This window comes from Cebidichthys violaceus, unplaced genomic scaffold (genome assembly GCF_023349555.1).
Source record: "Cebidichthys violaceus isolate CVI_PGR_0920_01 unplaced genomic scaffold, fCebVio1.0.p SCAF_35, whole genome shotgun sequence".
Taxonomy (NCBI): domain Eukaryota; kingdom Metazoa; phylum Chordata; class Actinopteri; order Perciformes; family Stichaeidae; genus Cebidichthys; species Cebidichthys violaceus.
In genome coordinates, this window is record NW_027176539.1 from 2,294,518 (window position 1) to 2,318,407 (window position 23,890).

Sequence of the window (23,890 nt, forward strand, 5' to 3'; positions counted from 1 at the left end):
TGCTGATTTAACATGTATTAATGAATGAATGAATGAAGGTGTTTTCACTGGTAAATGTTGAACTGGTCGTTTTCCTTCTTTATGAGTGTACCCTGAACGCACCGTGGCTTGTCACGGTTACTATAGAAACGAAGCGTAGCCCGCAGATGGCTAACGGTAGCTTAGCTTAGCTTAGCTGAAAACTGTGTCGGGACGTTTAACAATAACTAGCGACACTTTCTGTCGATTTGTCCGAAATGGTGAGTTCATGTTTCCTCGTTCAATAACAACGACGCTCAATTTGGGCAAAAACGGGAGTTTGTTCGGTAACCTTTAGCGTAGCTAACACAAGCTAGCAGCTAGGTTAGCATAACAGTTAGCGGTTAACGTTACACATTCGCCTCCCGTTAGCCAACAACGTTAAGACTCATTAACGGCCAAATACATTAACGAGCAACTTAAAGCCAGTTTTACAGCCACAGTTAACTACGTTAAGCTAACTAAGCTAACTAGCTAACGTTAGCTGAGCATTGAGTAGCTAGCTTTAGCGCCAGCTGTTTGTAACGTTCACGTACCAACCGTTAAATAAGCGTTAAATCAACATAACGAGTGTGTTGTGAGTCGTTAGTGTTTTCTACGGTATGTTATGCTAAGCTAGGTGGCTAAAAATGTAATTCTTTATTATATAAATAAAAACAATATAATGTATTGTGTTAAAGTGTGATAATGTTAGTAAATAAAGTAGAGTCTAGGTGGTTAAAAGCAGTGAAATCTCTTTTTTTAGCATATTCACAAATATGTTAAAGCACACACATACACTCACACAGTCACACACACAGTCACACACACACACACACACTCACACACAGTCACACACACACACACACACACACACTCTACTGTTAAAGCTAAATGAAGGGAGACGTGTGTGTTGTATTAGTGTCCATGGACAGGGTTGACGTGACTCTTTTAGTAAAATCACAACGACAAACAGCTGACTGATAGCTGCCATGGTAACAAGACATTTCCTGAAACCTTGTACCTTGAATGTGTCAGAACCCAGACCGTCCATGAGAGTAACAGAACCTCCTTCACGTCTTTAAAAGAACCCAGAGACTTGAAACGTTACGTAAGAACCCAGAGAACACAGACGCTGTGTTGTCAGAGTGACGTTATTGTGAAGTGATTAACTGACCCAGACTCACGTCTCTGAACGAGGAGATCTCCATCATGAACACAGAGACGGGAGGACGAGAGGACCCCGATACCACCACTGGGTCTGAACCTGAAGGACCAGAACGTCTGGTGCACCAAACCTGAACTTCACGCTCAGCGTTCTCATAACCTGACTCTCTCTCTGTGACACACACACACATCTATAACAGCAGTCTGTGTTGACATGACGTCTCCTCTCTGTGGCTCCTTGTGTCCTCATTCCTCGACTCCTTCAGGAGGACCGCTACGCCTTCCTCACCGAGTGGTTCGACCCGGCCGCGGGTCTCCTGCGGCGCTACCAGCTGCTGTACTACCCCAAAGACAGCTCGGTGGAAATGGTGAGTGTTGAGTGCAGCTGAGCTCCATCGGTCACATGCTTCAGCTCTCTGAGGCTCCTCCATCAGTTGATCTCTAGAGATCCCTGTAAACCTCATGGAGCTGTAGACCTGAGTACTATCAACAGATCACAGTACTGCAGTCAGAGTATTTAAACACAATCAAACAGAATCTATCAGTGTCTGTGTGAACTCAGTCAAAGATCTACTGAACTTGAGTAAAGTTTGTTGTTCTTCTCAGTTTGACGTTAAGAACCAGCGGACCTTCCTGAGGAGGACCAAGTACGAGGAGCTCCATCAGGAGGATCTGTTCGTCGGGAACCGAGTGAACGTTTTCTCCCGACAGCTGAACCTGATCGAGTACGGAGATCAATACACGGCCAACAAACTGGGCAGCAAGAAAGAGAGGTAGTTCAACCTGATGAACACATGAATCACCACCTGTAGTCTCCTGGAGCTGTGGCTCACAATGCTTATGTTATATCAGCATTAATAATGTTGATATAACAAGACGTATAATCCAGACATAATTCACCTCCTCACGTTGTCCTCAGTGTTATAATATCATATATAATATAAAGGAAACGTGTTGTGAGTGTATATATATATATAACTATATATATAACTATGTATAACTATATATATATATATATATATATATATATATATATATATATAGATATATATATATATAACTATATATATATATATATATATAACTATATATATAACTATGTATAACTATATATATATATATATATATATATATATATATAGATATATATATATATAACTATATATATATATATATATATAACTATATATAACTATGTATATATATATATCTATATATATATAGATGTATATATATAAAACTATATATATTTAAAGAGTGAGGTGAGACACATCAAAGGGTTGATTCTTTGTTCTGAGTGTTTCTGTTCCTCACTGATGATCCGTTTCTCCAGAACTTTGGCTCTGATAAAACCAGACGTCGTCACCAAGATGGGAGACATGTTGGAGTCTATCTACTCCTCCAACCTGATGGTGACCAAAGCCAAGATGACCACGCTCACCTGGTAAGAACATTTAGAACATGAGGCTTTAGAACATGAGGCTTCAGAACATGAGGCTTCAGAACATGAGGGATTAGAACATGAGGCTTCAGAACATGAGGCTTTAGAACATGAGGCTTCAGAACATGAGGCTTCAGAACATGAGGCTTTAGAACATGAGGCTTTAGAACATGAGGCTTTAGAACATGAGGCTTCAGAACATGAGGCTTCAGAACATGAGGGATTAGAACATGAGGCTTCAGAACATGAGGCTTTAGAACATGAGGCTTTAGAACATGAGGTATCAGAACATGAGGCTTCAGAACATGAAGCTTCAGAACATGAGGCATCAGAACATGAGGCTTCAGAACATGAGGCTTTAGAACATGAGGCTTCAGAACATGAGGTTTTAGAACATGAGGGATTAGAACATGAGGCTTCAGAACATGAGGCTTCAGAACATGAGGAATCAGAACATGAGGCTTCAGAACATGAGGCATCAGAACATGAGGCTTTAGAACATGAGGCTTCAGAACATGAGGCTTCAGAACATGAGGTTTTAGAACATGAGGCTTTAGAACATGAGGGATTAGAACATGAGACTTTAGAACATGAGGGATTAGAACATGAGGCTTCAGAACATGAGGCTTCAGAACATGAGGTATCAGAACATGAGGCTTCAGAACATGAGGCTTTAGAACATGAGGCTTCAGAACATGAGGCTTCAGAACATGAGGCTTTAGAACATGAGGGATTAGAACATGAGGCTTTAGAACATGCGGCTTCAGAACATGAGGTGAACATGAGCAGTAACCTAGTGAACTAGTAACCTAGTGATTTAGTGAACTAGTGAACGAGTGAACTAGTGATCGAGTGAACTAGTGAACGAATGAACTAGTGCTGCTGTTTCTGTTATAAAACCCTGAGTGTAAAAACACGTTCTCATTGTTATCTGTTGAATAAAACCCTCCTGAGGTTCTACCACTGCCTTCTGGAATCATTGTGTTTTGGTGTTTGTGGTAAAATGTTGTTTTTAATCTTAATACTCAGAACCTTCGACACCAAGTCCACCGTTAACTCTGAAGAAGTGAAATAGCGTCTCTGTGCTCGTTGTGTTTCAGAGAATCAGGTGAGATAAGGTGGCCACTCATTAACTCCACTCTACGGTTCCTCTCTCCTTACAGGAGGCAGGCGGCAGACTTTTATGTGGAACATCAGTCGAAGCCTTTCTTCAAGTGAGTGCCGGTCAATGATTAGCCGGCTGAGAGCTGACGGATCATTAACAGAACCGGAGTCACATTCAGACACATTCAACAGAACCACAGAGTCACACTTAACAGAACCACTGTCACATTCAGACACATTCAACAGAACCACAGAGTCACACTTAACAGAACCACAGAGTCACACTCAGACACATTTAACAGAACCACAGAGTCACATTCAACAGAACCACAGAGTCACACTTAACAGAACCATAGAGTCACATTTAGACACATTCAACAGAACCACAGAGTGACATTCAGACACATTCAACAGAACCACAGAGTCACACTTAACAGAACCACAGAGTCACATTCAGACATTCAACAGAACCACAGAGTCACACTTAACAGAACCACAGAGTCACATTCAGACACATTTAACAGAACCACAGAGTCACACTTAACAGAACCACAGAGTCACATTCAGACACATTTAACAGAACCACAGAGTCACACTCAGACACATTTAACAGAACCACAGAGTCACACTCAGACACATTTAACAGAACCACAGAGTCACATTCAGACACATTTAACAGAACCACAGAGTCACACTTAACAGAACCACAGAGTCACATTCAGACACATTTAACAGAACCACAGAGTCACACTTAACAGAACCACAGAGTCACATTCAGACACATTTAACAGAACCACAGAGTCACACTTAACAGAACCACAGAGTCACACTCAGACATTCAACAGAACCACAGAGTCACACTCAGACACATTAAACTGGACGTTCTCTGACTATGAGCTCAGTTTATTATGTGAAGCAGCAGAAGACTATTATGTACAAATCTCACATAAATAAATAGAAGTGTTAACGGACTGTTGGACTGATGGTATGTAAGTCGGTACCAGAGGAGCTTTAATATTATAATTAAATTAAATGATATAGGTGGAGACTTCAAATAAGCCCAGTTGGCTTTTTGCTTCTTCCTGCACTGAGATATTATTTATCTCTGTTATGTTTGTTTATTTTTATTTTATTGTTTAAATTGTGCAAAAACTAAATAACTAAACTAAACTGAACTGAACTGAACTAAACTAACCTAAACTAAACTAAAAATGTTAAATAAAATAAATAAAATAAAATAAAATGAAATAGCTCCACTAACATGTTCTACCTTGTTCCAGTAACCTGGTCCAGTTTGCGTCCTCGGGCCCCGTGGTGGCCCTGGAGCTGATGGGGGACGGGGCCGTGTCCATCTGGAGGAGGCTCCTGGGGCCCGCCGACTCCTCGGCGGCGAGGAAGGAGGCGCCGCAGAGCGTCCGAGCTCGGTTTGGAACCGACGGCCTCAAGAACGTCGGCCACGGTTCCGACTCTCTGGCTGCAGCGGCAAGAGTAAGAGCGTGAAACCTGCGCTTTATTGGTGTTCTGATTGATGCACGTTAACGGCGTTCATTCCCTCTCCTCCATCAGGAGCTGGAGTTCTTCTTCCCGTCCACCGTCGGCCGCGGTCCCTCCAACACGGCCACGTACTCGGACTGCACGTGTTGCATCATCAAACCTCACGCTGTATCAGAAGGTACGGACCGCTCTCTATTTGTGGAGCTTATTATCACCGCGGTGACACATTCCTGAGTGAGGCCGACCACATCGGGCCACTGGGTTTTTCCAAATCCCTAAATCTGATCCCTGTGTGTGTGTGTGTGTGTGTGTGTGTGTTGGGGGGGGGGGGGGGGGGGGGGGGGGGGGGGGGCATGCCTCTGGAGCTGTGACCTGTGAAATGTGCTCACAGAGAGCTGAAGGACTCGTTTGATCTGGAGGGCTTCTCCTCAGTCCGCTATCCGATCTGGAACCGGCTCACTTTCCATCAAGTATCTGAGCTCTCTGTGTTCTCTTCTCTATTTTTAGGACTCTTCTTCTACAGCGCCACCGCCCGGTCACGTGACCTGCTACTCCAGCTTCATGACTGGGACACCTGGTTAGCATCCAGCGTGTTAGCACTTAGCTCAAAGCAGAGCCAGCATGCAGTCTCTTAAGTCTCCTTAGAACATCGGTGTTGATGCTAGATGTAGTCCATTGAAGCTGTGAATATACCAGCACGCATTGCACGCTGTCGTAACACAAGTAGCAACACAAGTAGCATAACTAAAAGGATCCAGCAGATGGATCCATGTGTGAAGACCTTTGGCGGGACATGTTGACCCCGTCTAAATAAAAGCCCTGTATGTACTGTAGGTGTGCCGGTGATCGAGCCACACCTACATGGAACCAAGCCACCGTTGATGTTGTTGCTGCTGCTGCTTCTCCTGCCGGGACAAGTCTGAATGTGTGCCGTGAGAAGGTTCTGTGAGAGCGTGACCCGGTGAACGCTTCTTTGTTTGGCTGCAGGGCTGAATGAGCTGTTGTGTTTTAAGACTCTTCACCACACGAGTGATGAAATCTCTCTTAGTTTTGTTCACGTCTATTAAAATCAAATTGCCACGACAGATCTCTCCTCGATGGTGAAGCACGTTTCATCTAAACATTCTAACATTATGAATCCAGCAGTTAGTCTGAGCCCGTCGTGGTTCAACTGACATCATTTAAACAGCTGTTGTCGCCTTAAAGGAGCGACATACCAGATTGGGAGCATTTTCGATTACCTCTCAACGGCTCTCAACATGGCGACGCTTGAGCCGGTGGATCACAGCTAACAGTGCTAGTAGTGCTAACGGTGCTAACAGTGCTAACAGTGCCGTCTGCAGAGGCTCAGGCTACGATCCATAGGCCAGTTTAAACAAAGCGTCCCAGAGCTTCCCTGAGGGGCTACTCTGAGGAGCTAACCTGAGGGGCTACTCTGAGGAGCTAACCTGAGGGGCTACTCTGAGGAGCTAACCTGAGGGGCTACTCTGAGGAGCTAACCTGAGGGGCTAACCTGAAGAGCTAACCTGAAGAGCTAACCTGAGGAGTTTACCTGAGGAGCTACTCTGAGGAGCTAACCTGAGGAGCTAACCTGAAGAGCTAACCTGAGGAGAGGAGCTAACCTGAGGAGCTAACCTGAGGGGCTAACCTGAGGAGCTAACCTAAGGAGTGTCGCTCAGATCACAATGCAGGTGGATGAGGTCACAGCGAGGGCACAAGGAAGCAGTGAAGGAGCCGTTTCACTCCTCCAGCCTGTGAGCCAATCACAAGACGGCCTCTAGTCTTTCATTCATGCTAACGTTGCTTCATACAAATACAAAATGAGTACAAACGTCTTTCATGTCACCTGTTGAAACCTGCAGGAACCCTGACACGCCTAGGTGTGTGTGTGTGAGTGAGAGTGTGTGTGTGTGAGAGAGAGAGAGAGTGAGAGTGTGTGTGTGTGTGTGTGTGTGTGTGTGTGTGTGTGTGTGTGTGTGTGTGTGTGTTGAAGATCATTTTGGAGGCCGAATTACACTCCAGCTCTCCAGCCAATCACAGCGCTGATAGAGAGTCGTGTCTGATAATCACTCAGAGTAGAGCAGCTTCTGTTGCCAGGCGCCCAGAACTGGGTCTCCTAGCAACAGCACCAGCTGGTGGGGGGAGTGGGCACAGAGGTGGTTACTTACCTAACACACACACACACACACACACACACACACACACACACACACACACACACACACACACACACACACAGAAGTAAGAGAGAAATTCATCAGAGCTACACACAGACGAGAATAACCTTCATCATCTTCATCTTCATCTGTCTGCAGTCTGACCTTCACTGTCTGTCTGGAGACGACCTGAGGGTCAATAAGAGTCATGTATCATTCATACATATACATATACACATATATATGTATATATGTATATAATAATATTTAATCTAGATAATAAATATGATGAAGAGTTGATGTGTTTCTCAGGTCTGACGGGAAAGATCCTGAACTCCATCTCAGAGGCTGGATTTAACATCTCAGCTCTTCAGATGGTAAAAAACTCAAAAAGAACAACATGTCCTCTTCCTGTTCTCGTGTCTCTGTCCTCTTCCTGTCCTCGTGTCTCTGTCCTCTTCCTGTCCTCATGTCTCTGTCCTTGTGTCTCTGTCCTTATGTTTGTGTCCTCTTGTCTCTGTCCTCTTGTATCTGTCCTCTTGTCTTTGTCCTCTTGTCTCTGTCCTCATGTCTCTATTCTCTTGTCTCTGTACTTGTCTCTGTCCTCTTGTCTCTGTCCTCGTATCTCTGTCCTCGTGTCTCTGTCCTCTTGTCTCTGTTCTCGTGTCTCTGTCCTCGTGTCTGTCCTCATGTAACCACTATGTGTCCGTATTGACCGGCTGACCTCATTACCAGAGCTGACGGTGGCCTCATGTATCCGTCCTCTTCCTGTCCTCTGTCTCTGGCCTCAGGACATCGATCGATCGATCAGGTTTCATGTGTCGCCGCACACAGAGTCCTGATGTTATTTATGGGATGAAATAAAGTCTCACAGCCTGAACTCTGGAGTGACCCGTAAACACAAACACACTACTTACATTTGATTAATAAACATTCCTTCATGTTGTGCTTTCTTCATATTTCATAATCTTTCCTCCTCTCAGTTCAATGTGGACCGGGCCAACGCAGAAGAGTTCTACGAGGTGTACCGAGGCGTGGTCACCGAGTACCCTGTGAGTATAGAACCTGTGGTTCTGTTGAGTAGAGAACCTGTGGTTCTGTGAGTAGAGAACCCGTGGTTCTGTTGTTGGTGCTCTGTGATGGGTCTCCTGTGACAGAGACGTGTGGTTTCTCTCCCTGCAGAACATGGTGACCGAGCTGTGCTCTGGACCCTGCATGGTTCTGGAGATCCAAGGCACTGACGCCCCTCAGGCCTTCAGGAGGTTTTGTGGACCTGCTGACCCGGTGAGTAGTTAGTTCCTCTTTAGGTCCTCTTTAAGTCGTCTTTAGTTCATCTTTAGTTCCTCTTTAGTTCCTCTTTAGTTCCTCTTTAGTTCCTCTTTAGGTCCTCTTTAAGTCCTCTTTAGTTCATCTTTAGTTCCTCTTTAGTTCCTCTTTAGTTCATCTTTAGTTCATCTTTAGTTCCTCTTTAGTTCATCTTTAGTTCCTCTTTAGTTCCTCTTTAGTTCCTCTTTAGTTCATCTTTAGTTCCTCTTTAGTTCATCTTTAGTTCATCTTTAGTTCATCTTTAGTTCCTCTTTAGGTCCTCTTTAAGTCCTCTTTAGTTCATCTTTAGTTCCTCTTTAGTTCCTCTTTAGTTCATCTTTAGTTCCTCTTTAGTTCATCTTTAGTTCCTCTTTAGGTCCTCTTTAAGTCCTCTTTAGTTCCTCTTTAGTTCCTCTTTAGTTCCTCTTTAGTTCATCTTTAGTTCCTCTTTAGTTCCTCTTTAGTTCATCTTTAGTTCCTCTTTAGTTCATCTTTAGTTCCTCTTTAGTTCCTCTTTAGTTCCTCTTTAGTTCCTCTTTAGTTCCTCTTTTAGTTCCTCTTTTAGTTCCTCTTTTAGTTCATCTTTAGTTCATCTTTAGTTCCTCTTTAAGTCGTCTTTAGTTCATCTTTAGTTCCTCTTTAGTTCCTCTTTAGGTCCTCTTTAAGTCCTCTTTAGTTCATCTTTAGTTCCTCTTTAGTTCCTCTTTAGTTCATCTTTAGTTCCTCTTTAGTTCATCTTTAGTTCCTCTTTAGTTCCTCTTTAGTTCCTCTTTTAGTTCCTCTTTTAGTTCATCTTTAGTTCCTCTTTAGTTCCTCTTTAGTTCCTCTTTAGTTCATCTTTAGTTCCTCTTTAGTTCCTCTTTAGTTCCTCTTTAGTTCCTCTTTTAGTTCCTCTTTTAGTTCATCTTTAGTTCATCTTTAGTTCCTCTTTAAGTCGTCTTTAGTTCATCTTTAGTTCCTCTTTAGTTCCTCTTTAGGTCCTCTTTAAGTCCTCTTTAGTTCATCTTTAGTTCCTCTTTAGTTCCTCTTTAGTTCATCTTTAGTTCCTCTTTAGTTCATCTTTAGTTCCTCTTTAGTTCCTCTTTAGTTCCTCTTTAGTTCCTCTTTTAGTTCCTCTTTTAGTTCATCTTTAGTTCCTCTTTAGTTCCTCTTTAGTTCATCTTTAGTTCCTCTTTAGTTCCTCTTTAGTTCATCTTTAGTTCCTCTTTAAGTCCTTTAGAAGACCCACTGATGTGGTGAAAAATGTATTCGTCCTCCTTTTAAATTGAGTTTTTAATATAAAATATGTTCACAGAAAAATGACATTTTATACATATTAATAAATAGAAAAAACTATATTACACCCTTTAGAGCTCAGACTGCTCGACAATGAAGTAAAATAGATAGTGTGTTAAATAAATCACTTATATAAATAATCATAAATATCATATAAAAATATTTTATTTAAATAAATTGAATGCGTAGATGGAAAATCTATGTGATTATTAATAACAAATAATAATTTTAATAATATTATTAAAATCAGGACCCATATTTGCACATAATAAATGAAGCAGCTTCTCCTGTTATTCATTTTGAGCTTCATTTGAGACGTTTTCAAGCTGAACGACTCGTGTTCACTTGATATTTGTTTAAGGCGTCAGAGGTCAACACACACGCACACACGCACGCACGCACGCACACGCACACACACACACACACGCACACACACACGCGCACGCGCACACTACAGATGTGAACACAATGTGTTCTAGAGTTCATGTGTTTCACTTTAAACATGTCTTGTTGTTTAAAGTGATTTGTGGACGTAGAGTCTCACATTAGTTTATAATCGTGATCTTCATCATTAAGCCTTTAAACTTTAAAGTGAAGCTCTGATTGGTTTAAAGTTGATCACATGAAATGATGGAGAGAGAGAGAAGTGTGTGTGTGTGTGTGTGTGTGTGTGTGTGTGTGTGTGTGTGTGTGTGTGTGTGTGTGTGTGTGTGTGAACCAGTGGTGCAGGGCTGTGATGGTGCGTGATGTGAACTCTAATGAGAAGGTTACTCCCACAGAACAGGAAGCCAGTTAATTGTCTCATGATTTCCAGGTCACAAGCTCATTGATGTCAAAGTAATGAACCTCCGGTCGGGTTTCTGCTCTCCACTCTTAAAGCAGCTACCAGGAACCCTCATGTTGCGCCCCCAGTGGACAAAGAACGGTAGTGTTCTCCCAGAGAACTGTGACAGAAAGACTTCTCTTTGCAGCTGTTCTTCAGTTTTATACAAACTCCCATCGACCGTCTGCTTCTCGTTGGTCATCGTGCTCTTATGTAGGTAGCTAACGTTAGCTACCTACACTCAGCTAACGTTAGCTACCTATACTCTGCTAATGTTAGCTGCCTACATTCAGCTAACGTTAGCTGCCTACATTCAGCTAACGTTAGCTACCTACATTCAGCTAATGTAGGTAGCTAACGTTAGATGCCTACATTCAGCTAACGTTAGCTGCATTAAAGACAAAACTACAGAGTAGTATTTATTCATGAGAACAGAACCTGCTGGTGGTCCGTCTCACTGTTCAGTGTGAAGTGTCACTTCCTGTCTACAGGTCACATGACCAGCTGCTGAGTCATCACAGAACAGGATGTTCACAAGTCCATCTGAACGTGTCATCACATTCACTTCCATGTTTATCACTCTGATAACAAGGAAGTACTCTGAGCCTCTACTGCAGTACAAGTACTAGTACCACACTGTGAAAATACTACAAGTAAAAGTACTAGTACCACACTGTGAAAATACAAGTAAAAGTACTAGTACCACACTGAAAATACAAGTAAAAGTACTAGTACCACACTGTAGAAATACTACAAGTAAAAGTACTAGTACCACATTGTGAAAATACTACAAGTAAAAGTACTAGTACCACACTGTGAAAATACAAGTAAAAGTACTAGTACCACACTGTAGAAATACTACAAGTAAAAGTACTAGTACCACACTGTAGAAATACTACGAGTACAGTCCGTCAGGAGGTAAAGTATTTAAGTCAAAATAAAACCCAATAAACTGAATGAATTAAAATGTAACTTTGATCAAAATCGTTCAGTTGATTCATAAGGAAGCTTCAGATAAACTCTTTGTTTTGTGACTAAATGAACTGAAGCGGTCAGATGAATGTACTTGAGTAAAAGTACTTAGTTACTACCGATCACGTTGTCCTTCAACAGGAAGTCTCCAGACACCTCCGTCCCTCGTCTCTGCGAGCGCTGTACGGCAGAGACAAAGTGAAGAACGCCGTCCACGTCACAGACCTCCCCGAGGACGCTGTGCTGGAGGTGAGTGGGCGTCGCCCGACCCTCAGAAGGACACGCCCCCTAACCCCAGACCCCGCGAAACAACGACGTCACTGTGAGAACAAAGCGAGTCGGACAGAAGAGGCGTTTGTTGGAGACTGAACGAGAACTCTCTTCTGTTCTCAGGTCCAGTACTTCTTCAAGATTCTGGACGCGTGACAAGAAGACAGGAAGCTGCAGAAGAAGACGTGACAGTTGACTCATGTTTCTGTTTATTGTTTCAGCCTTATGCAGATTAAATAAAGTGTTTGATCTTCAACATTGAACACACCGACTAAACATGTCATTACACGGAACGCCTCGACGGCTCAACAAACATGTTTTTTTGTGGGGTTTTTTTTTTTAGACCAGCGACTTTGGTTTTTTTTGATTCATACATTACACTTTGAAAAAAATGTACAACTGCATAAATATAAAATTCTTCCACCATGAAAATGGTTAAAACATTCAATAGTAAGTTGCATCACGTGGCGTGATGTCTCCAGCAGAAACAGATCAGAGTTGGAGATGACCCACAAAGCTCTACGCTACCAGCTAAGAAGAACAGAAGAAGAACGCTTCCATGGATCAGTCAGAGTACCATGCTAGTATTCAGTTAGAGCACATTACACACACACACACACACACACACACACACACACACACACACACACACACACACACACACACACACACACACACACACACACACACACACACACACACACCTTGGACCACTGAAGCGGACATAAGACGGATCACAACAGGACTCTGAGAACACCTTCAGGATGAAACACTGAGGACACAAAGAGCTACACGTCAGTAGTGGAGTTACAGTAATAGATGAACACATGGCTCGAGGAATATTCTCATGTACAATAGAATAAATATTTGCTATTGCTACTCTTGTATTTTACATCCTAACCCTGGAGAGACACACACACACACACACACACACACACACACACATGGAGAAGCTAGTGTAAAGCACACAGATTAAGTGTAGGTCCTGTATATGATGAATGTTCAAAGACTAGTGGTGTTTATCTCAACTCTTTTATTCTCTCTACAATGTGTCGGTGTCAAAGTGAGAGACGGTCACGAGGCGATGGTGAACTTGACGTCGAAGCGTCCCTGGTAGCGGTCCTTCTCGCTGTAGCCGATGTTGCCTCCGTACACTTTGCACTCGATGCGGAGCTCCGTGTCCAGGGTGAGGTTGGTGAACTGGATGGCCACCAGCGGCTGCAGGTACTGGGGGTGCAGCAGCTTGCCGTAGTACGGGTAGTACTGCAGGGGGAAGCCTTCGCCCAGACCGAAGTACTTGATCTCTCCGATCTTGCTCGCGTCCTCCTCTCTCTGAGGAACACCAACGGAGGGTTTCAGCTCAACGGCTCCTCGCTTTGACAATGACTGAGCTCGGACAGGGACCTACCTTGTTCTTGCAGAAGATGGGGATCAGGTTGGGCTGAGCTCCTCTGGTCTGAAGAGCCTCTGGGAGAGACTGGTTGTCGGTCGGAGCCTGGAACCAGAGAGAGAACATCCCGAGTGTGAGGTCACGTTTCCCATGATGCAATGCGTTCATTCGCAGCACATCAGAGCGTATAAACCAGCACAGATGTGATTATCAATCTGTGATATTAATAACTGTATCGTGAATAAACAGTCCACTGGATCAAGATATCCTCTCTTTATGACACGATCTGCTGCCTACATTACCCACAATGCAGCGGTAGCCGCCGCCAGTGTTAGCTAACGTCCCTCACAGATCAATGGGATCAATGAGGACTTCAGGCTACGTTCAAAATGTGACACAAGGAACCAAGAACCTGTGATCTGATTCTTCATCAGCTAACGGTTCACATGTTTAACTTTACATCCGTGTTTCCATGTGTTGATGTATGTTGAGGTTATCTTGACCCAGATGAAGACATGAGAGCGTGACACCATGAGGAGACCAGGAGTGTCGTCTGTGGTTTGATTGGTGGACAGTGACATAAGAGGGCTGAAGTTAGACTATCAGAGACAACATAAGGACGAATCCTTTGGCCTTGTTGTGCGTTGCCTTGCTGGTTGCTGCACTAACAGCTGCAGTGAATCGGTTCTCTCATGTTTTCAGATGCCGTGAAGATGAAAACATGAACCGTCGTCTCCAGACTAAAGCTCTCCGTGTTCGTTGGACCGACCTTTGGCTTGAAGTTGACGATCCTGTTGAGCTTGACGATGATGCAGGGCCTCCCCTCCTTGAAGCCGTAGTTGGGGTCGCTCTCTCCGGAGCAGCTGTGGAGCAGAGAGCGGCTGAAGCGACACGCCTTCCTCTGACCCAGGTCAGTGTCCATGCTGCCTCGGTCCATGTAGGTCTGAGGACCGTCTGAGCAGAGGGAACAACAACAACAACAACAACAACAACATATCAACAACAATGAGAGATCATCAGGATCAACGCTCTGTGATTGGCTCACACAGCAGCCGCTCTGTGATTGGCTCACACTTGCCTCCACAGTCCTCAAACTTCATCTGGTCGGCCTGCCGGACGTCGTCGTACTTGGCGAGGAAGTCATCCACAGCGCTCACATACTTCTTGTAAGATTCAGCATCAGACAGTTTGTACGCAATCTCAGATTTCTCAGAGCGCGGCGTGTGAGACAGACCTGAAGACATAAACACACTTATAATAAAACATATGAAACATATAGAGACATAGAGAGACAGACCTGAAGACATAAACACACACATAATAAAACATATGAAACATATAGAGACATAGAGAGACAGACCTGAAGACATAAACACACACATAATAAAACATATAGAGACATAGAGAGACAGACCTGAAGACATAAACACACTTATAATTAAACATATAGAGACATAGAGAGACAGACCTGAAGACATAAACACACTTATAATAAAACATATGAAACATATAGAGACATAGAGAGACAGACCTGAAGACATAAACACACTTATAATTAAACATATAGAGACATAGAGAGACATAGAGAGACATAGAGAGACAGACCTGAAGACATAAACACACTTATAATAAAACATATGAAACATATAGAGACATATAGAGACATAGAGAGACAGACCTGAAGACATAAACACACTTATAATAAAACATATGAAACATATAGAGACATATAGAGACATAGAGAGACAGACCTGAAGACATAAACACACTTATAATAAAACATATGAAACATATAGAGACATAGAGAGACATAGAGAGACAGACCTGAAGACATAAACGGGTTTAATATAATGAAAAATATGGATTCTTAAAAGAGTTAAAATGTTCAAAATGAAAGAGTCTTTTAAAAATGAATAAAGTAAAGTATTGATTTTTAAAAGCGTTGAAAGTGTATTTATTGATAACAATAAGCAGAGTCAAAGTGTCTCTGCATTGAGTCTTCTGTACTTTTCCACAGAGCTGGAGGCCTCGTTGAGGCGTGGCATGAACAGAGCGGAGAGGAAACCTTTCTCTTTTTTCTCCCAGCAGCCTCTCTGTTGGATCGTTGTGTTTGTTGCTGTAGTTGTGAGCGTGTTGTTGTGTGAGCAGCACCCCTCCCCCACTCTGTCACAATGGAAACTTTTAGAGTGAGAGGAGAGCTAAGCTAACTACTGCTGCTAACTACTGCTGCTAACTACTCCTGCTGCTAACTACTGCTGCTTCCTTTATCTAGAGCTAACTACTGCTGCTCTAACTACTGCTGCTTCCTTTATCTAGAGCTAACTACTGCTGCTAACTACTGCTGCTAACTACTGCTGCTCTAACTACTGCTGCTTCCTTTATCTAGAGCTAACTACTGCTGCTCTAACTACTGCTGCTGCTCTAACTACTCCTGCTGCTAACTACTGCTGCTTCCTTTATCTAGAGCTAACTACTGCTGCTGCTGCTAACTACTCCTGCTGCTAACTACTCCTGCTTCCTTTATCTAGAGCCAACTACTGCTGCCAACTACTGCTGCTTTAACTACTCCTGCTCTAACTACTCCTGCTAACTACTGCTGCTTCCTTTATCTAGAGCTAACTACTGCTGCTAACTACTCCTGCTGCTTCCTTTATCTAGAGCCAACTACTGCCGCTAACTACTGCTGCTCTAACTACTCCTGCTGCTCTAACTACTCCTGCTGCTAACTACTCCTGCTTCCTTTATCTAGAGCTAACTACTGCTGCTCTAACTACTGCTGCTTCCTTTATCTAGAGCTAACTACTGCTGCTAACTACTGCTGCTCTAACTACTGCTGCTGCTCTAACTACTGCTGCTTCCTTTATCTAGAGCCAACTACTGCTGCTAACTACTCCTGCTAACTACTGCTGCTAACTACTCCTGCTTCCTTTATCTAGAGCTAACTAATGCTGCTAACTACTCCTGCTCCAACTACTGCTGCTAACTACTGCTGCTAACTACTGCTGCCTCCTTTATCTAGAGCCAACTACTCCTGCTCTAACTACTCCTGCTAACTACTGCTGCTGCTTCCTTTATCCAGAGTTAACTACGCTCTGCTGTCTACGAGACTAACAGAACCAGGTCCATGAACACAGACAGTCTGCTGTCCACACAAGGCTGAGACTAACAGAACCGGGTCCATGAACACTGCTGAAGGGTCAACATGTGCCGAGCCGTTTCAGGCGCTCAGAATGAGACCGTTTGATTATTCACAGATTAGGATTTTTTCTTCAGAAAAACAAGCTTAGAGGTCTGAGCTGAGACCGAGTGGTTCTACTGACTAACACCACCACAGGTCACGGGGGGGGGGGGGGCAGTGAAGGACAAAATGGCTGAAGCTGATCTGAGGTCAGGGGGACGGTCTCTTACCTGGTGGGGCCACCCGGTCCTGGTAGGTGGGTTTGTAGTTACTGAGCGTGAGCAGCAGAGCCTGGACGGTCCCGATGAAGATCCCGGCCAAACATCCGTAGAAGATCACGTAGAACAGGAAGATCTTCACTGCAGAGCAGACCACCAGGTTACAACCAGCATGATGCATGTTTCCATCATTCATGGAGAAAACATGCTGAACATTCACTCATTCATGAAGGAGCAGCAGAGCGGTTATAAACGAACATGAAGGTATCATCGGTCATTAAAGGGAGAAACACAGGAGACGCGTTACAACAGTGACTCCATGGAGGACCTCATTTAAAACTGACTCCAATTATTCTACAACGCAGGAGGCATGAGTCTCTCACACACACACACACACACACACACACACACACACACACACACACACACACACACACACACACACACACACACACACACACACACACACACACACACACACACACTTCCTGGTGTGTTCACTATTGTTGTGGAACCTTCCCAACATGTCGTCCCACTGACAGTTTCCTGTCCAGAGGCGCGAGTGTGAAACTAGTTTGGCGGGTAGAGAACCGGTTGGACTCCACATGTCTGATCTTCTGTTTCTAACAGTGTTTAATGTGTGCAGAGGCGTCGTCCCGCTTTTCATATTCCAACATGGCCGCTGCTCGTCACCTGCCGCTGCAGGCCTCCTGTGTGACGCACCTGTTGAGAGGGACGCTACACACGGCGTGTTCTCATGCAGCGCGCTTCTTCACGGTGACGATCTGGAGGAGTCGCTCTGTGTTCTCATGCAGTGATCTTCAGAGGGAACACCGTGTCGTCCGGTAACACGGTAACGAGTGTTAAAGGTGTTACAGCTCTACAGGTCTCACTGCATCATGTGAGACACACACACACACACACACACACACACACACACACACACACACAGACAGATAGGATGGAGCACCTCCCCCACCAGACGCTGCTGCATGGCGGCTCTGCGGCACATTTATCAAGTGGTGGAGGACAGACACCTGTCTGTCTGTCTGTCTGTCTGTCTGTCTGTCTGTCTCTGCTCCATTTCAGACAAACACATTCACTTCTTGTTCTTCTTCTTCTATTAAAGGTTTCAGCAACTCAAGGACAAACACCGACCTGTTGCTTCACAGAGCAACATCGCCCTCTTTTTAGTTGGTGCGACACATCGCCCCCCCCCTCCCACACACACACACACACACACACACACACACACACACACACACACACACACACACACTCTCAGGCTGTAGTAGTAGATGCAGTATAACTACACGAGGAGAAGTATTACTACACTAATCTCATGTTTCAGCTCCTGTAACTTAGAACTATAAACCGTGTTGCCATGGAGACACACGTGCTACCAGAGCCGTTGACTCCTCTGAGAATAAAAAATCACGTCGTTAGTGTGTGTGTGTGTGTGTGTGTGTGGGGGGGGGGGGGCGGCTCTGGAGACTCGTGAGTCGTGATCAGCTCCGTGTTACCGTGTTACGGTGTTACCGGGCAGCGTCTACAGCACAATCCACCGTGATTTACACCGTTTATAATCAGATGAACGGTTTAACGGGAGTTTAACGTGGAGCCGAGTGATCCCATCAAAATGAACCTGAAAGTACTGAACCCGGGTACGAATGATCCGGTTTAACGCATTAAAGGAGCCACATGAAGACCACTACTGTGAGGATAAACCGTCCTCTGGTCCTCCTCGAGTCCTCACCGGGACACTAGAACACACAGACCTGTAGACCACCCAGAGGAACAACTTTCTCCCATTAAAGGTCTACAGAGAGTCCCGGGTCTACAGAGAGTCCCCGGGTCTATAGAGAGTCCCGGGTCTACGGGAGAGAGTCCGGGTCTACGTAGAGTCCGGGGCCCACCGCGGTCCGTCCTTCAGCGTGACCTTTTCCTAAAGGACGTGTATTAATGATTAATGGATCGAATGATCCGGACTACGCCTTCAGTAATCATTTACGATCAACCACTGAAGCAAAGCGTCCAAACTCACGACCTGAATCCCCGAAACCGAACAAATACTGAGATTTACAGCGAGACTTAATTGCGTTTTAAATCCTCCGCCTGGTTTTATTTCGAACCTTCACTCGACCTGTAACGTGTGGGCATGAAGCTCGTCAGCACGTGTCGTGTTATTTACTGAGATTTAAACAAAGAACAACTTCTTCTTCTTTGTCGCCTCCATTGAAAAGCGGAGTCACGACGCAGCATGTCGGATATCTAACAGGTGCTGTTAGTTCACACAGGAAACACACTTCTCCTTCTCTAACCTCCATCTTCGTTCCTCTGACTTAGTGCCGCCATGAAGACATAAACTGTAAAAGGTGAATTAAAGACTTACACCAACTGCTCCCGGTTCGTCCCAGAAACTCCTTCTTCTCTGAATTCCACACAAATGTCCTCCAGCCGCCGTCGCTGTCCTTGTTCGCCGACATGGTCGGTTGACGTGATTTAACGGTTTTAACGGTTTTTAAACGGTTCTAACGGTTAGTTCGTTGTGGAGCTCCGCTTGTTAACTTGTCCCCGACAGGAAACGCGAAAGGACAGCTTCGTACCGTACTCCTCTAATAGAACCGCACACAATAAATGTATGTATCAGAGACACGCCGGCTCCGCCTGTGAAAAGTCCTGTAATAAGTTATACCCCGCGAAGAGGGGGGGCTGAGCTCAGCCAATCACGAGCCGGCCTCGGCCTCCGCGTAAGCGGGAAAACGAAGGAGGGGTGTAGGGGGAGGGGTTGCTCCTCTGGCTGAAAGTACAGACACGAAAAAGATAAAATGGCCAACAGTTACAGACGAACGTTTAAATGATGGTGTCATGGAAACCACTGCGGTCCCTAGAGTCTCCCAAACTGTAATGTGGATGAACCGTATGTTATACACTGTTATACACTGTTATACACAACTATATAGCTATCTGAAAGTCATGGATTAACACTAGATCTACTGTTAATCCATGACTTTTAGCTAACTATATCTACTGTTAATTCATGACTTTTAGCTAACTATTTGATCAGTTAATGTATTAGCCTACTTTTAGCTAACTATTTCAACCATTTATTCATTATCTTTAGCTCACTACTTCTGCTAGTTAGCCATTAGCCTTCTTTTGGCTAATTATTCTAACCATTCATCCATTACTTTTAGCTAAACATTTAAACTGTTTATCCATTACTTCTTCCTATTCTACTGGTTAATTATTTGCCTACTTTTAGCTAAGTATTTCAACCGATCCATTACTTGTTGCTAACTGCAGAGTACGAACCCCCCGAGGTACAAGTAGCCTGACCCTGGTTGGGAATCACCATCTGAATCCAACAGTTGGTTATTGCCGGCTGTACATACAGCCCAGCCCCACTTGTTTGTAAAGTACTTTAACTCTAAATTAACTTATTTTAAACCCCGTCAGGTCATATTGTTAGTTAGCAGTTAGCTAATTTCAGCTAAATTTACTGAGACACAATGGAGATATCAACGTCTACGGTCAACAGAAGTGTAGCTGTAAGAGAACATAAAACCACATGAAAGGTCTGTTAAACGTGTCATAGTGAGAGGATGCTAAGCTGGAGAACATACGGTGAAATAAGAGGACACTTTTTTTCTTTCTGAATAGCTTAATCATGATATTTTGTTTACGTGTCCACATGATAGATAGAACCTAGTTATTGTAACTATATAATCACCTGTAAATAATATAGTGAGGTGGGAATTCATTCAACATGAAGAGCGACAGACTGTCTTTTGTTCAGTCAGGAACATCTTGATTTGCGGTGACCAGTCGTCCTTATTTACTTGTTTCCTTCACTTGGTGAGGAGCTGTGTGGTGCTCAGTGTCACTTGGTCATGAGTCACTAAATGACGAGTGTGTGCTGAGAAGTGAACATTGTGTAAGATTAAAAACATAAAGACGTTGTTTACAGAAGTAAGAAGTATTACTATTAACCTGTTTATTAAGTCAGGACTCGTGACACAGGCAGCAGAGTCACAACATTTATACATGATGTTAGGTTTTATTTCAGAATACAATCTCATTTGAAGCATCAGTGTTTAATATTCAGTGATGTGTGTCATTAGAATGATGAGATCTGAGGAGTCAGTAGTAAGTGTGGCTGTTGATCCTTCTTCTCTGGTTCCTGTCAGTACCGGTTCTGAGCAGCTGTATTCTGTGTCTATTGTCTCGCTGTGTTTGTTAACACACAAACCACCGTCCTGCTGTGAATGAAAGCTGTTGACGTCGGGTGGATCTGGATCACTGGGCGGGTTCACACTTCATGCCCCTCTCAGTTTATTGATGTTGTGAGTTAGAACATTGAAGAGGTGTCTTCTCTCTGCTCCTTCAGTTCAGCAGAGATAAGATAAGAAAGTCCTTTATTGGTCCCACAGCAGGAAACGTTGCAGACGTCCAGATATGAAGACACTTGTTGCACATTAGAAACGTTAAATACTGATATACATCTGTCTTTTGTTCTGTACTTGTGAACAAATAATAAGGAGTGAGCTGCATGGGTTTAATATGAATGTTGTGATTATCATAAACAAAGAACAATAACAATAATAATACATTTTATTTATTTATTTATTTATAAAGACAGAGCAGAACAAGTTCATCCAGTAACTGTGTTCACACTCAGAGGATGAAGGAAGTGTTAGCATCGTGTGCTGCTACGCTACGCTAAGCTACGCTACGCTACCAGTGTTCTTGGTGAGCTGTGATAGGATCAGTGGAGGCGACGCCCAGTGAGAGCTAACTGGTCTCCTTCATGAACTCACCACCCAGTTCTGAAGACGAGAAACTGAAGGAAGTAGAAAAGAAGAAGAAGAAGAAGAAGAAGAAGAAGAAGAAGAGGAGGAAGAAGAGGAGCTGATGTTCAGAGACAGATGTTGACTCTTCATGTAGAAGATGATCCTCTGACTCAAATACTCTTCATATCATCACATGTCCAGGACCCCTTCACAATAAACAACAACAACAACAACAAGAGCAACAATAAATCAAATTATAATAAATATAACAACAAAAACAACTGTAATAATAAATAAAATAATAAATAATAACAACAACAGTATTAATAAATAATAAATAATACAGTATTAATAGAAACATAAAAAGTAAAACATAATAAATAATAATACAAATAAATAATAATAAAACAGTTAGTTTTCTTATATACAGTATATATATATGTATATATATATATATATATATATATATATATATATATATATATATATATATATATATATATATATATACATATATATATATATATATATGTGTGTATATATATATATGTGTATATATGTGTATATAGTTGACCTGTTTAATAATGAACATGAGGTGTAGCAGCGGTCCTGCAGCAGATGTTCTGGTCAGTAGAAGCTGGTGAACTTGTTTTCAGCCGCTCTGCTCTCACACCATCATGAGTACACAGTGTAATAGACTCCTGTGGAGCTCTGTTGGTCCTGCAGAGATAACACAGCGGCCCTCTGTTGACAGAGATGGACGCTTTGCCAAGACGACCGGGAGGTGCGGCATTCTGAGCCGGGCTGTGGACGGGTCTGGTATGCGGAGAAGAGATCCGGACTTCTGCTCGTCAACAACACTGAGTCTGAGGGACGACGAGCAGCTTCACAACCGGTGAAAGTCCTGGTGCTGCTGGTTCTCCTCCAACAAACTGTTTGAAGAAACTTTATGAGCAGCTCGTTAGCAAACAGCAGCAGACACACACACACACACACACACACACACACACACACACACACACATATATACATATATATACATATATCTATATATATATATCGTCTGATTTAGAAACATTCTTTATGAAGATTAATGAAATGACATCATGAATGTTTTTAACCTCATTCATGTTTCATGAACAGAAGCTGCTCTGTTCTCAGTCCTCACCTGGAAAACATGACCAGAGTCTCAGTTCAAGAGTTATTAGAGGAGGAGGAGGAGGAGGAGGAGGAGGAGAAGAGGAGGAGGAGGAGGGGGAGGAAGAAGAGAAAGAGGAGGAGGAGGAGGAAAACTAAATAGCTGGTTATTTAGAGGAGTATAACTGTAGTGCGTTTGTTCATCTGAACAGATTAAGATCATAAAACAGAATATGTTGTTTATGTTAACGTAAGTTAAGAATATCACAACAACAACAACAATAACAACAACAATCCTCTGCTGTGGTAAAGTTCATAACATCACAGTCCAAACAGAGAGAGGGAGGAAGAGGAGGAGATGAAGAGGAGGAGATGGAGAGGAGGAGATGAAGAGATGAAGAGGAGAGGAAGAGGAGGAGAGGAAGAGGAGCAGCTGATCCCAGGTCTGAGCTCGTCTCATTATTTTGTTACAGAAGCAGCTGATCAACTCTTCAGCATCTTCATCATTCAGTGTGTTATTCTGTTTCTGGATCAACGTCACAAACAGTCACAACTGTTTCCTGTTTCCTGTCTTTATGCTAAGCTAGCCAGCTAGCCTGACTCACAAACAGACACTCATCATAATATAACTATGTTTCAGTTACATTAAGTTCATTCCTCCTCTAATTTAACACCAGTTTAACACGTCACATCATGTTGAGTCAGTGTGAATACATTAAATATTAATAGTTAATGGTGAATAAATACTATTCTATTATAAATGACCTGTTTAAAGTTACAACATGCTTCACAAGTTAACAGAGACGTGAGAAGTAGTTCCTGATTTGATTGCTGTGAATCAGTGAGTGATGAGCTCTTCTCTCTGAGGCTCAGTTACATGAACATTCACTGATTCCATTAAACGACATCGAGACGGAGACCAAACAGGAAACAGAACCCTGAAGTGTTCCTCTGTTCTGTTAGAGAACAAGATGTCTGACAGGGAAGCAAACATCCGCCTGTTCCACAGAAATCAATATATATATATATATACATATATATATATATATATACATATATACATGTATATATACGTATATATACGTATATATACGTATATATACATGTATATATACGTATATATACGTATATATACGTATATATACATATATATATACATATATATATATA

The 23,890-nt window shown here is 43.1% G+C and overlaps 2 protein-coding genes across 2 annotated transcripts; one reads left to right on the top strand and one right to left on the bottom strand.

Annotated features, from left to right (window-relative positions):
- The first annotated feature begins 107 nt into the window (after window positions 1-107).
- Window positions 108-12,267, top strand: nme7 (NME/NM23 family member 7). Its single transcript, XM_068725316.1, has 12 exons — window positions 108-239; window positions 1,431-1,532; window positions 1,771-1,937; window positions 2,498-2,608; window positions 3,769-3,819; window positions 4,990-5,197; window positions 5,276-5,381; window positions 7,672-7,736; window positions 8,343-8,411; window positions 8,542-8,643; window positions 11,876-11,983; window positions 12,128-12,267. The coding sequence occupies exons 1-12, from the start codon at window positions 237-239 to the stop codon at window positions 12,158-12,160; spliced, it is 1,125 nt and encodes a 374-aa protein (XP_068581417.1). The 5' UTR covers window positions 108-236; the 3' UTR covers window positions 12,161-12,267.
- atp1b1a (ATPase Na+/K+ transporting subunit beta 1a) lies at window positions 12,191-19,457 on the bottom strand. Its single transcript, XM_068725318.1, has 6 exons — window positions 19,183-19,457; window positions 16,803-16,931; window positions 14,473-14,628; window positions 14,164-14,348; window positions 13,413-13,499; window positions 12,191-13,336 (listed from the first exon to the last, which is right to left on the bottom strand). The coding sequence occupies exons 1-6, from the start codon at window positions 19,274-19,276 to the stop codon at window positions 13,079-13,081; spliced, it is 909 nt and encodes a 302-aa protein (XP_068581419.1). The 5' UTR covers window positions 19,277-19,457; the 3' UTR covers window positions 12,191-13,078.
- Between the last annotated feature and the right edge of the window lie 4,433 nt (window positions 19,458-23,890).